The sequence below is a fragment of the Manduca sexta genome, chromosome 28, assembly GCF_014839805.1.
Source record: "Manduca sexta isolate Smith_Timp_Sample1 chromosome 28, JHU_Msex_v1.0, whole genome shotgun sequence".
Taxonomy (NCBI): Eukaryota; Metazoa; Arthropoda; class Insecta; order Lepidoptera; family Sphingidae; genus Manduca; species Manduca sexta.
This window is the reverse complement of record NC_051142.1, coordinates 10,750,544-10,765,852: the sequence shown is the minus strand read 5'-3', so window position 1 is coordinate 10,765,852 and position 15,309 is coordinate 10,750,544. Positions and strand designations below refer to the sequence as shown.

The 15,309-nt window shown below is 34.5% G+C and overlaps 1 protein-coding gene across 1 annotated transcript in view; it reads left to right on the top strand.

The window, feature by feature from the left end:
- The first annotated feature begins 1,442 nt into the window (after positions 1 to 1,442).
- Positions 1,443 to 15,309, top strand: part of LOC115445525 (heparan-sulfate 6-O-sulfotransferase 2) — a 99,125-nt gene continuing 85,258 nt past the window's right edge. The window contains exon 1 of the mRNA XM_030171816.2: positions 1,443 to 2,116. Within this exon, the coding sequence (XP_030027676.1) occupies positions 1,928 to 2,116 (189 nt within the window). The 5' untranslated portion in view covers positions 1,443 to 1,927. The remainder of the gene's footprint in view (positions 2,117 to 15,309) is intronic.

Genomic DNA, 15,309 nt, shown 5'->3' with positions numbered 1-15,309 from the left:
AAAAAAACAACAGAATCGCTACATTGGTCATATCATCGTGCTTACATACTCATCCTTTTGAGGTCATAAGTATAACACTTGATAGCGTACTTTGGAGGTGTAAGTATAACTGATAAACGTACTTACCGAGTTCGATCATTCGAGCAGGCGGTCAAACTGTGGGTAGGTATGTATATTTGTAATTCGCAATAATAGGTATATCGTCCTACCCATGGGCGGCGGGAGAGGGGTGCAAGTAGGTACAAGTGCACCCCCTGCCCAGAAATAAATCACAAAAAAATATGTCGCGGAATAAAGCAACAAAAGGAATTGCAACCACAGAGATTTTATAATATGATAAAACATTATCAAAATCCAGCGAGATTTAAATTTGAAAAAATAAAAACACTTGCTGTATATTGTATAGTAGGTATGTAGGCCTGCAACAACAACAACGTGTATCTGCATACACGTCTGTAAACTTATCTTGGCGGTGCCACTGCCCCTACCTATACATAAATACCTGTTGCAACACCAAAATTTTTAAATGCTAAGAGCTGCGTCGCCCTAACCTGCACTACTCACCTGTAATTGCCTATTCTAACTGCACTTTGGAATAGAACAGCAGTGCTCGCGATGCACAATGCTGCTTGGCAATAAAAAAAAGTAATAGTACCTATTGAGCGTAAAAAGGTCTAGGGCCAGGTTCAATTTTAATAACTAGCGCCAAGAATTGCCTAACCCAACTTTTATAAAAGTAGTATATTATACCTTCTTGAAGTGCTGGGTAAGTGTAGGTGCTCCGTCAATCTGTATTCTTTGCTATATTCTGTACAGAGTTTTGTCAATACACGAAGCAAGAAAATGTGCAATAAGTATAAGTAGGTAGACAAAAAAAAATAATTAAAATGAATTATTTTAATTCCAAAAATCGTATTATGGTTCGAGTACACCTATAATCTACTAAAATTTCGAAATTTGCCATAAACGTAACCCAGCTCACGGTAACAAGATCTAGGTACTAGATGCATGTTAGAAATAAAAAAAAGAATTCATAACGCTTTATGGGCTTGGATAAAAAAGTTCACGTCTTATTATAAGTAATTAAGTTAAATTGCTTTTTATCCCGGTAAAATAGAACTTTTGTAATGGGGAAAAAAAAAAGAATATCTTTCATGTGGGCAGAGCCGCGAGCAACGCTTAAATATTATTTATGATATTTATGAATAATTCTAAATAGATCCACGATCCATATTAATTAGTCTTTCTTACAAGTAATTCAGAACGAATATTTTATTCAAAGTGCTAATGTCATGTTGACAGCCGTCAGATGGTTTCGGAACGATAAATCGCTGTTGCGTTCCATACATAGTTACTGCTATTAATAGCGTCTTTTCAACATTTTTCATAACACTAGAGGGATTTTCGTATTGCTGTCCTTCATCAACACGTTCCGACGGCCGAACTTTCACAAGTAATAATTATTGTCATTCACCAGTGTAAAATCAAAAATGATAGGGTTTTACAGTTTTCTGTTTACAAACTATAATTTTAACAGTGGTTCACATAATATTATGTTTCATTCTTGTGTGAAGATATGCGGGCACAATGTCGGTTTAGGTGACGATAGGGTCTAGTAACCTATGTTGTTTGTATACATTTATATTTGCATCGCGGTTCTGAGTAACCCGAGTGTTGTCAGTAGCAGTCGGTGCTCAGTCTTCGTTTGAATGTCGCACACGGCCGTCTGTCCTGCCGATTTATTTTTGACTTTTAATGTCGTAACACATTAGCGCGATATCAGCATAACAATGTTATCGTAAACGATTTACGTTAGCTAACTACGACAGCCATGTAATTTACGACGAGAAATTAACTCGCAAGCGTAAAGACAATAGATCAAATAAGTGTGTGTAGTTGTCTGGAGATATTTCTGTAAAAATGAGACATGCACCCGGTCGAAATGCAAAAAAGTGTATCAGTGCAAGTAGATAGTGATTTCGCTTTGTTGCTGCCCAGTGGTGTCTACGAGATAAAGAAAATGGAACCAAGATCTAAACTGAGAAAAGTTATACTCTTCTGTTTATTGCTTTCGTTATTTGGCATGGTTGCTTTTGGATACTTCTGCCCAGACCAGGTATGTTATGTTTATTGTATGAATTATTTTCTATTTTTTATTCAACCATCTGATATTTAAAAATCTTAGAACATAAAAAAAATAAATTTTAGATCACTCTGCAATAGTGTATGTAAACCATCATAAAAATATTTTGGAAATAACATATTATAAAGTATGTTTACTGTTTAATGACATAAACATTGTTTATAAATAATATTGAAGGACTAGATACAATCAATTTTATGTTTTTGGGTAACTAAGGGAACAAGGTTATGGTTAATTTACTTTTTTGACATCAGTAGATAATCAAATTTATGATTAATTAGAAATGAAATAGAAATTATCAATGTTCAAAACATGCTTTACATTAGACTATGTTATATATGTTGCCAGAACATGTATTCTGCACCAGAGTATGAAAATAATTAAATATTATTGATTATGTGGCTCTTATAATTAAGAGAAAATTATATAATTTACACAATTTATAATTTTATTTTATTTTATTATATTTGGGTACCTCTCAGCTATCAAAGACAAAAAAATATAGAACAAAATGAATACAATAGATAAGCCTATTTCGAGCCAGCAAAGATAGTAAATATTAATGTAAATAATAAATATTAATAATAATTATTAATGTTTACTATATGAGCAAGACAATACTATCAATTTAGTAATTTATAATTTTTTTAAGATGTAAAGATTCACATCTAATCTTATCAAAACTTATACAATCAAAAAATACCATGCTTTTAAATTTCAAATCTGAAATATTTCATAAATACAATAATTTAAATCAAAGTTATTATTGATAAATATTACGAATTTGGAACATTTGACCCTACCATCATACTAACATAATAATTTATAAAAAATACAAATTGATGAATATGTTGTTAGAACTAACCACGTAAATCATTAAATTGAAATTCAGATGAGATTTGTCTCACATATAGAACAAGATTCAATTTAACATATAATAGGCTTCTTTCATCTTGGAAATGTATAGTGTGGGAATTCATACCAGAGCAGTATTTTCATCTGGAAGCGATATAAATGAAATCTTGTATATTCATATTTTCCCAGTATATACCATTAATAAACAAGCAGCTGAAAGCATTAAGACAAAACTAATAGAACTCAAGTATGTTATCTTTGATTTAAAACATCATTGGAAGGTGTTGCAAAGGAAATCTGAGTGCTTCTATTTATGTAGTATGTTATTGAGTGCACAAGTGCCTCTCAAATATGTGTTCATGTATAATCTGTTATTTGTAGTTAAATTAAAATACTGATATAATTTGCATCAAAAACACTACTATCTTCTGTTTTGAATGCTATTTGCAGAAACAATAATAATAGGTTTGTTCATTGATTGAATTGTTTGTTTTACAATTGACAACATGCATTCATAAATCACAGAAAATATATACCATAATAATAAATTAGTGTATCTATATAAATTAAGCATTTACCTTCCTTAAGGAAAATTCATTGATGAATGAAGCATAATTGTAATTTTAGTTGTGTGGTTTCTTTTGTAAATTGTGATAATATTACTCACTAGATGCTTTCTTTACATTTATGTATGCTTACTAGTGACATAATTTGCTACAATTTATGGTAAAGTTTATTGATTCAATTAAAAAACATACAAGGTAATACAATTTGTTTTGTTTGTAAATCTTTTCCAGAATAAAACACTATGCCCACATGGGATATAAATTAACCTATTATTAAATTTATTAATCCATAGCTTGATTTATTTGTGTACCAAATTTGAACCAAATCTATTGATTCTGCAGTTCATCTAATACATACAAATAAATAAAAATGTCTGCAGAAAAATTACAATAAGGGTCATTTAGACATTGCATTACTAAATAAAATAACACTACAATATGTTACTTGAACAGTATATATATGTAAAATAAATTAAAAAATCAAACAAAATAAATGTCATTAAAAAGTAAGTTAAATTTTTTCGTTGGTTAGGTTCCATTTAATAGAATGCGAGCTTGGCATTTACCGGATTTTTTTCTACATCAGGGTGATACTGAAGAGAAAAGCCCAATATCTCATGCGTAACCTGGGATTCAAACCTGAGACTTCTTTACGTTAGTTATACCGCGTGTGCGATACAACAACGCTTTCCAGGCAATACAAATTGTTTGACATTGTTTACAACTCGCGTTTTCCTATCGCGTAACAATTGTAAAGATAATTACGTGATTACGCTAGCTCGCAATCTAGTTGTAGAAAAAAAACATCAGCGAAAACATTTCAGATAAAAAAAATATACGACCTAAGCTTCGGCACCATAGCTTAGATGGAGTAAGTACCTAAGTGCTATAATGAAGATTGATAGTTGTTAATTTCCCAAAAAACTTATTTATAACTTAAACTACGTAATATCGGGCAAGACACTCGGCAATTACATCGAGCGATATAATTATGGTCTTCTAATAATATAATGAACCGTTTGTAATAATATAATAATGTTAAAAAATCTGTGTCATGCGTACGAGAGTATATTTTAAATTTCAAATTATTGCAATTCACAATGTTAGTTAACAAAAGGTGTTAATCTTTATTATTTATTTATTTGCCTCTTGTACTAACTACCTTTACAAGGACCTTATTTTAAAATTATCAATTACGTAAACGTTTTAACACTTTTATCCGAGATCTAGAGGCCTGGGATTTTAATCTAGATCTGTATTCATATCGCGGGAATCTGTAAATTTTGCGCTATATCTAACGACTGAAAATGACTATTGAGGATCTGTTCCGAAGAAAGTAAATTTAAAAAGATTATTCAGCAAATGCGTCATTTAAACATTGTACTATATTTTTAATATACGAGTATGTAATATATATAGTATCTGATGCATTTGTTTTCTCTCATTAGGCTCATGGGTGGCAATCGTGTCATATTTCCTTATCTGACGCCCATGCCTTCCGTACCAAGGATCCGGGGTATCTATCATAATTAAAGGTGCTATTCTGCCCACTACTTACATTCATGTTCCTGCCCACTCGGTTAACTGTCAAACGTATAATTAATGTGGATGCATAAAATCCGTTATCATAAACTGGTACTTCTAGTAAAATAACTTGATCATATTTGATTACTTACTTAGTTTTAATTATATATTTTGTGGTTATATTATGGCCACAGCTTCATCCGTTGTTAGTGGAAACTCTTCTAGTTTACCATATTTTTTTTTTATAATGTCCTAATGTTTTGTTTAATTTAATGGCACGAATGTTATTTACTGAGAGCGTCGTGGCGTGCTTTGGGGGCTAGGTTCGAATCTCCGAATTTCCTTATCTTGGCGGTCTAATCTAATATTTTGGCTTATTGTTAATTATGCAAGAACTACTTGGCAGCAGAAATACAACAGTGGTATACAGTCAACCACACATGCAAAACAAATAGTAAGCGAATAAGACGAAGTGATGTAGATAAGCCGGAACCGAACAGACTAGTTGTGGAGACTGACATAGTGATACGGCTACTATACGTGTACATAAGTGAGGCTATAATTTTAGATTTTAATGAAATTCTATATGTAAAAAATGGTATTTTAAAACGCTTCATAAGCCAACTAGCGCAGCATTAACCAATATTGTACCCATGAAGAAAAACAACATATTAATACGGCCAAGTAACAACACGAAAGCAGTTAGTCGCTAAGTAAGTAGTTCTTTGACGAGCGTCGATTCTAATTAAAGAAGTGGCAACAGCCGTGCTGCACCGTACCGGCTGCTTTCATTTGTTTTTATAAGCAGCGACCAGCCGGCCCGGCGAGCCGCAAAAACCCGCACCCAACGAACTAGCCTTTTATCACGACCCTCGCTCCAATGCGGAATTTCCCCCCTAAGCTTGCTTTATGTTACGTGCCAACATCCACTGGAGTTAGCGATGTTAGAAATAATGTCACATTTTATAGATTCATAAAATTACTGTAATTTGATGAGAGGTGACCCCTTGCGCAGTCGAAAATTAAAGCTTGAAAATGCGTTCGTAAATCTAAAACTTCCAAATCACGCAATCACGCAAAATAAATTTGTTCCTTAAACGAATCGCTATGACAGGCTGGTCGACATGTGTTGTGAGTCTTTTTGATTTCCGTTTTATTTCATCTTTTTGGTTTCTTACAGCATGCCGTCTCTATTATTCTAAAGTAACAGAGTGACAACGGAAATAGATATTTGGTACAAATTTAACTTAAGTGTTTTTTAATCTATTTCTTTTCTTATAGTTAGTAGCTTCCTGTAAGTGAAAGAATTTTCAGAAGCGGCGTAGTCGTTCCAAAGTTTAGCACGTTCTAAAGAACAAATCAATGAACTCTTATATTCTCCACATTAACAGAACATTATTCATTCACACTTTAAGTTACGCAAAACTACTGTTACCCACCGTGAGAATGTTTAAGAACTTGCGTAAACGACTACATGATTAAAATTATCATTACTTAGCTGTTAACGATTTGAGTCATTAAAGTGCGATCCGTATGTCACAGAAATCAATAAAAAGACTATAAAATCCACTCGCGTGCTCAATATGGTTTTTATTAATGTAAAAAATCTGTGATCGTATTTTAATACAAGCTTCATTGAGATGAAAACTTATTCTTTAGGCTAGTGAAAATAGCTCGGCTCGACTGTAACTCGACTGAGGGATAGCATTGAAATTTAATTATTCTTTGAAATAATCTCATCGCGTGGTTATTCGATGAAGACTCAATTTCTTTTGTTACAAGTTTATTAAGATGAAATTGCATTTTTCCTCCCTGTAGAATATGTAGACAGTTTATTGTTTTTAGGGTTTTGTACCTCAAAAGGAACGTTTATAGGATCACCGTTGCCCGTCAGTCTGGTCAAGAACTTTTTTCTTAGAAATGCGTAGAGGTATCAAGTTGAAATTTATATATCAAATACAGGTATTTGATACCGTAGACCCAGGGGTCTACGGTCTCTTTCAACTGTGAAAAAAAACTTGTAATGCAACGCGATCAAAAGAACGTTTACGTTCGCGTATCTTTGCATATTTTGCGTTTTCATAAGGGAATCAAAACCAACAGGGTACTTGCTGTTGACCTAGTTCTTATATTGCACAAGACTTTCGGGTTTTTAGTCACCGTAAAGATCCTTACAAGTGGGCATATTTTTTTTTTGCTTTTATGAACTGCCACGGTTATCACCGGGGTACCCTGCTAACGGTGTACAAGATATCCCCCGGCTTAGCAACCTCGGCAATCCCAATGATGATTTGGTGGGCCCTACCACTATCACTGAGGGTGCCAGCGAACGGTAGGTAGTGGGCATATTATAGAGATAATACATCAGGGGAGAGTCTAACAAGCTCTCTTATATAATAATATCAGCCCTGTATTATATACTTGCCCACTGCTGAGCACGGGCCTCCTCTACTACTGAGAGGGATTAGGCCTTAGTCCACCACGCTGGCCTAGTGCGGATTGGTAGACTTCACACACCTTCGAAATTCCTATAGAGAAGTTCTCAGATGTGCAGGTTTCCTCACGATGTTTTCCTTCACCGTTAAAGCGAACGATAAATTCACAAAGAATACAAGCTCTCTTACTATATTCCATTTACCGACTATACATCGATTATGACCTTAAGCAAAATATCACTTCTCCACCCGCGCACACTTGTCTATTGTATGTATTGCCGATTAACAAGGTTGGTGCAAAGCCGACGTTGTCCAATAAAGTACACAAAATATTCGGTAACGGTAAAAACTCTTGCAGGATTTTATAATAGACCATGGATTTTCTTGAAATCTATACTTATTATATAAAGCTGAAGAGTTTGTTTGTTTGTTTGTTTGTTTGTTTGTTTGTTTGAACGCGCTAATCTCAGGAACTACCAGTCCAAATTGAAAAATTCTTTTTGCGTTGGATAGCCCTTTATTCGTGGAGTGCTATAGGCTATATATCATCACGCTATGACCAATAGGAGCGGAGCAGTAATGGCTAATCTCAGGACCTACCGGTTCGAACTGAAAAATTATTTTTGTGTTGGATAGCTCTTTATTAGTGTAGTGCTATAGGCTATATATCATCACGCTATGACCAATAGGAGCGGAGCAGTAATGGCTAATCTCAGGAACTACCGGTTCAAACTGAAAAAATATTTTTGTGTTGGATAGTTCTTTGTTCGTGGAGTACTATGGGGTATATATCATCACGCTATGACCAATAGGAGCGGAGCAGTAATGGCTAATCTCAGGAACTATCAGATCGATCTGAAACAAATATTTTTGTGTTGGATAGCACTTTGTTCCTGGAGTGCTATAGGCTTTATATCATCACGCTATGACTAATAGGAGCGGAGCAGTAATGGCTAATCTCAGGAACTACCGTGTTTGAACTGAAAAAATCTTTTTTGTGTTGGATAGCCCTTTGTTCCTGGAGTGCTATAGGCTATATATCATCACGCTATGACCAATCGGAGCGGAGCAGTAATGAAACATGTTGCAAAAACGGGGAGAAATTATTAGTTTTGAGAGCTTCCGTTGCGTGCGCTGCGTAAACGGTTAAAGTTATGCAACAATGATGTATGACGGGATTATTCCTCTTAAAAAGTTCTAAAAAATATATTATAAACAAAGTCCCCCGCTGCATCTGTCTGCCTGAACGTGTTAAACTCAAAAACTACCCAACGATTTAAGATGAAATTTGGTATGGAGACAGTTTGAGAGGCTCCCGGGAAACTACTACTTTTATAACGGAAAACTTTAGCCTGAAAAACTGTATAACGCGGGCGGAGCCGCGGGCAAAAGCTAGTACTATTATATAAAGCTGAAGAGTTTGTTTGTTTGTTTGTTTGAACGCGCTAATCTCAGGAAGTACCGGTCCAAACTGAAAAATTCTTTTGCGTTGGATAGCCCTTTGTTCGTGGAATGCTATAGGCTATATATCATCACGCTATACCCAATAGGAGCCGAGCAGTAATGGCTAATCTCAGGAACTACCATTTCGAATTGAAAAATTCTTTTTGTGTTGAATAGCCCTTTGTTTGTGGAGTGCTCAAAGTTATATATCATCACGCTATGACCAATAGGAGCGGAGCTGTAATGGCTAATCTCAGGAACTACCAGTTTGAACTGAAATAATCGTTTTGTGTTGGATAGCCCTTTATTTGTGGAGTGCTATAGGCTATATATCATCACGCTATGACCAATAGGAGCGGAGCAGTAATGAAACATGTTGCAAAAACGGGGATAATTTATTAGTTTTGAGAGCTTCCGTTGCGGGCGCTGCGTAAACGGTTAAAGTTATGCAACAATGATGTATGAAAGAAAGAAAGAAAGAAAGAAAGAAATATTTTATTTGGTTTTAGTTACATAAATATATATATATAAAAAAACAAAACAAATAATAAAATAAGAACGAAATTAATACTACATTAATACAAGAGAAATTGACGGGATTGTTCCTCTTAAAAAGTTCTAAAAAATATATTATAAAACAAAGTCCCCCGCTGCATCTGTCTGCCTGAACGTGTTAAACTCAAAAACTACCCAACGTATTAAGATGAAATTTGGTATGGAGACAGTTTGAGACCCTGGGAAGAACATAGGCTCCGGGGAAACTACTACTTTTATAACGGAAAACTTTAGCCTGAAAAACTTTATAACGAGGGCGGAGCCGCGGGCAAAAGCTAGTAATTTATATTTGTACAAGGTGTATCTAATCTAATACTAAACTCGATTATAATTACTATAATAGCAAAGAACATATTTTATTGTAACTTTTGCGCAACTGCTCTCTCCAAGAGCAATTTACTCGCAAGCAATCAATTGAGGCAGTGCAATCAGCTGACTGCATGCTGGTCCGCACACTCACTAAAACAGACTGTTTAATTGGCCCCGTGTGCGTGATACAGCCTGACCTGATTACACTATCGGTTATGCTCCTCTTGCTTTTAATTACGGGTACAACTGAATGGTATCTTAAAATGTACTAGTTTTCCATTGGAGTGACAATTTTGCTCAAAACGTGCTCATTTAAACCCGATTGGATTCGTATAGAGTTTCCCGAACGCGTCTCACATGTTTTAATGTGATACATAAGCTGCTGTAATTTAAAACGACGGTTAAATTATGCTCCGCTTGCTTGAAACCATTTGTGACCGTTTAAAGATCCGAAGCAGATTTTTTTTTTGCGTGTTCGTTACTCTACACAAGTGAAATAACTCCTTTTACACTTTAAAAAATGCATTAATTCTTATTATGAGGTAAATATGCATGCAACTCGTTGAACTTGTACTATCTTAAGTGTATGGATCGTAAGTCGCAGCGTATTTTGCGTAGTGATAATATCCATCTTGTAATTTAGCGCGATAAATACTATCCAGTATCAAATCGTCACAAATTATAAGAATATCGCATAACAAACATCGAATGAGCGTAGAAAAGATAAACAAACCAGCTACACATATAAACGGATAATGCAAATGATAATATTAATAAACGCGCATACTGATTAGCATATTCTTGCCATTCAATGGAAAATGTCAATTGCGTATCTTTAGCATTGGAACATGTACGTTTATCAATATTTCATTAAGCAAAATATATTCAATGAGACAAACGCGTTTCACATAACTAGTCTCCACATTAACATTAAGCCACAATAAACTTTAGCTACTGTTACTATACATATATACTTGATAGTATTAATACCAAATACTACCTATGTATCGAATATCTTGTTATTGATACCTAAAATTATTGACGTTTTCATTTCTATGACCTATTAATTGTAGCATCGACATAGAAAATTGTTGTTGACGACCTTGTGTTAAGCCGTGTTATCATTTATGTGATGTATATTTTTTGGTCCCAATCTATTTGTCAAATAAATACTAAATTCAAAATGCTTGAAATATAGATTTGTACTCGGCATTGACTATTGATACTTATCGTTGCAATTATAGACATTTATATCGATTGACGGCTAAATAGACTGAACGTAGGCGGACCGGTGACGCCAAGAAACATCCACTCTATCGTTTAAATAAACTGCGAACACGCAAATACATCTGAAATTTTACTCAATGTTATTACATATTATTTGTTGGCTATATTTATATAATACCAACGTTGCAATACCAGTTTTTATGTAGATATCTATATGTGTACCTATAACACATAATATGTACAAATAACAATGTAGATTTATAGAACATCACTTTATATTATATTGTTTATGGGACTATACGCAAACGCACATATATATTACAAGACTTATGCTATACTCATTTTCTCTGTGTTACGTATTTATTTCATAGTAATATTATGATCAATTATGTGAAAAGAAATTTAAGCATATTAAGCCAACTTTACTACACCAGGTTTTAACTCAACTGGACAAAATTATTTGCTAACGCAAAAATTTACATACTTATTTATTTTCCTCATATCAGTTTTAAAATTATAATATGTATTTGCAATTGTAATAGTCATATTAGGTACTTTTTAATAAAATCATGACAAATATGACCTTGCATGATTACAATAATGAACTTGAATGTGTTTATCATTTCATATATTTTTTACACGTCTTATTAAATTGTATGCTACGATTGAGTTCGACTTTAGTGTATTAGCATAATTTAATTCGACATAATATTAATTTAAAACAACAGTCAAGTTACGTAGCGTCTTTTTTGTTAAACATAAGTCAAGGTTAACGGTCAATGTAACCCTCTAATTATTTCATTTGATTACATTAGAAATGAAAAATAAGAATCTTAGATGTTAAAAATGAAAATAAGTCGTATAAACAGAGTTAAAATATTTTTTATGAAGTATCAGAAAAATTCTAAGCCGTATACACGGCGTTTAATGGTTTTGAATCGCAAAAGGCAGAAAAACAGAGACCAATATTTCATCACATAATTACGATAATACGGATAAGATAAAAAAAAAATATGCGCGTTAAACGTTTGTGACAGACACCAAGGTGACTATAACTTTTAATATCGAACGCCACAAATTGAAAGGCGAATAAACCGAAGCCAAAACAGTGCAGGCATTCTTATTCCATAGATACAAATGTTTCTACACGGATCTTCTAAATATTGCTTATCGTGTTATCCTTCCCATAAACACGGTTCGCACAGATTCCGCGCTTAGCGTTCACCGTGAATTTATCGATAATAAAGGAGTCTGCGATCTTACGGGACGGTTACAGTAAGACCTTCCCACAACACAAGTGGCTTCTGGAATTAAACTTGAAATTCCACTTTCAAGTTTCCGTTTTGGTCGCACGCCCGACTGCTTATTCGCGTTGTAAGGACAGAGCCATAGGGACCATATAGGGCCGCATTTTTAGTTCAGCCATAACTTAGATTGTCGACGCTTGACGGAGACGTCAAAAATCCCAGTCATAAAGTAAAACAAATTTTTCTCAGGATATTTCTCATTTTTCGTTGTATTTTACATATGTAAGTTGAATAAAATTTACTTAAGTATTAAAAAGCTGTTTATACATTATCACTTTTTCTAAAATGCCATACGAATTGGTTCAAAGCCGGAGGAAACCGGACTTTGGCAGCCCTAAACGTTGAATTTCATACTTGTAATGTGGGTTTCCGCATAAGGCGCGGGCCCGTAGGCCGGCTCCATTGCGACGTGAATTGATAATCGACAGGATAACACCTGGACACAGGGGCCCACGCAACAAATGAAATCGCCGCTAAATGAATTGCCAATTTGCTGCGGTGTATAATTATTGAGGAAACTTGGTTCGTGCCAAGTTTAATGTGCAGTTATGTTTAATGAACGGATTTATTGTGCAAGTGTTCATTGATGCCAATTAACGTAATGAATTCATTCATGAATTATGATGGTTTAAACTATTAGATGTTATTAAATTTCATCAATCAATCCTAGAAGTACATAGTTTTGTTTTAGCCATTTTTATGTACATACTAGCTTTTGCCCGCGGCTCCGCCCGCGTTATAAAGTTTTTCGGGCTAAAGTTTTCCGTTATAAAAGTCACGCTATATATTTTCCCGGGAGCCTATGTTCTTACCAGGGTCTCAAACTGTCTCCATACCAAATTTTATCCTAATACGTTGGGTAGTTTTTGAGTTTAACACGTTCGGGCAGACCGATGCAGCGGGGGACTTTGTTTTATGATATATTTTTGTAGAACTTTTTAAGAGGAACAATCCCGTCATACATTATTGTTGCATAACTTTAACCGTTTACGCAGCGCACGCAACAGAAGCTCTCAAAACTAATAAATTGTCCCCGTTTTTGCATCATGTTTCATTACTGCTCCGCTCCTATTGGTCATAGCGTGACGATATATAACCTATAGCACTCCAGGAACAAAGGGCTATCCAACACAAAAATATTTTTTCAGTTCGAACCGGTAGTTCCTGAGATTAGCGATTACTGCTCTGCTCCTATTGGTCATAGCGTGATGATATATAGCCTATAGCACTTCACGAACAAAGGGCTATCCAATACAAAATGATTTTTTAGTTCGAACCGGTAGTTCCTGAGATTAGCCATTACTGCTCTGCTCCTATTGGGTATAGCGTGATGATATATAGCCTATAGCACTCCACGAACAAAAGGCTATCCAACGCAAAAAGAATTTTTCAGTTTGGACCGGTAGTTCCTGAGATTAGCCATTACTGCTCCGCTCCTAATGGGTATAGCGTGATGATATATAGCCTATAGCACTCCACGAACAAAGGGCTATCCAACGCAAAAAGAATTTTTCAGTTCGGACCGGTAGTTCCTGAGATTAGACATTACTGCTCCGCTCCTATTGGGTATAGCGTGATGATATATAGCCTATAGCACTCCACGAACAAAGGGCTATCCAACGCAAAAAGAATTTTTCAGTTTGGACCGGTAGTTCCTGAGATTAGCGCGTTCAAACAAACAAACAAACAAACAAACAAACAAACAAACAAACAAACAAACAAACAAACAAACTCTTCAGCTTTATATAATAGTATAGATAAGGAAAAAAAATGAAATAAAATCGGCTCAGTATACTAAGAGCTCACTTTTACTAATACTTTCAATTGGAAATAGTTATTACCTAATTTGTCTTATACCCAGTGTACTTACTGTAATGCGCATTGAACGACTGCAGAAATACCTTTGAAATGTTTAAGAAAAATATTTTAGATATTCAAGTTTTTCATGATGTTTCCACGGTCGAAGCGAGCGACAGTTAAAAATAAAAATCCATATAGCTTCGGAAAGTCAGAAATAAGCCCCGAACGTTGGCACCCGAGACCTATAGGCAATTCATTTGTATCCCGCTAGGCTAGTACGAAAATTACGACATCCAGGAATATTCTTACTTATAAATTTCGTTTTGTAGCTTCGTTTGAGCATATTTAAGATGGGTTATTTTATTACATGTATATCTAAATATTTATCTATTATCATAAAACATAGTGATATATATTTTTTACTCCATCACAGTATTTATGCTATGGTGTGATAGAAAAATTAAAAAGCATCTACTGTAAAATTCTAGTGTTTCCAGTTTCCATAGTTTTTGTGTTTGTACGGTGCGATGGGGAAACACTGTTCAGGACTGTGAACGCAATTACAATAAAATTATATTAGGTAGAAAATGGATATTCTAAAAACAATTTTATGTTAAAGGCGATAAAAATCGGTACGGAGGAAGCTACTTCGGTTAAATTCTTACTTTTCTTTAGCAATGGTATTCGGTATTTTCATTCTTAATATTTATTCGTTTAAAGAAGTCAGTGCAATATGGACGTAGTGTGCTAACTTTTAAGAAAAAACTACTAAAATGTAAGCCTTGATAATTAATCTAAAAAAACTAATATTAAATTCCTTAGAATACTGCTAAATATAACTCGATACCGCAATGACACATCGTGACTTATTGCTACCGGTATTAAAAAATATATAAGTTCCTTTTCACCCGAGTCTAATTTTAGCGTATTGACCAGTGTAACAATTAAAGAGTGAGTACAACCAACTTCTTGTTAGACATGTCCATGCTAAGTGGCCGTTACAATCAACGCAACCAACTCCAAGTTATGAGGAAGTACGCTAGCCGTTTAATATATTTTGCGAGAGTAACACCTCCTTTCCTAAATTAGGATCTCCACTGCATGTGCGGACTGACGACATGTTGTTTTGATGCGTACTCCGGAAC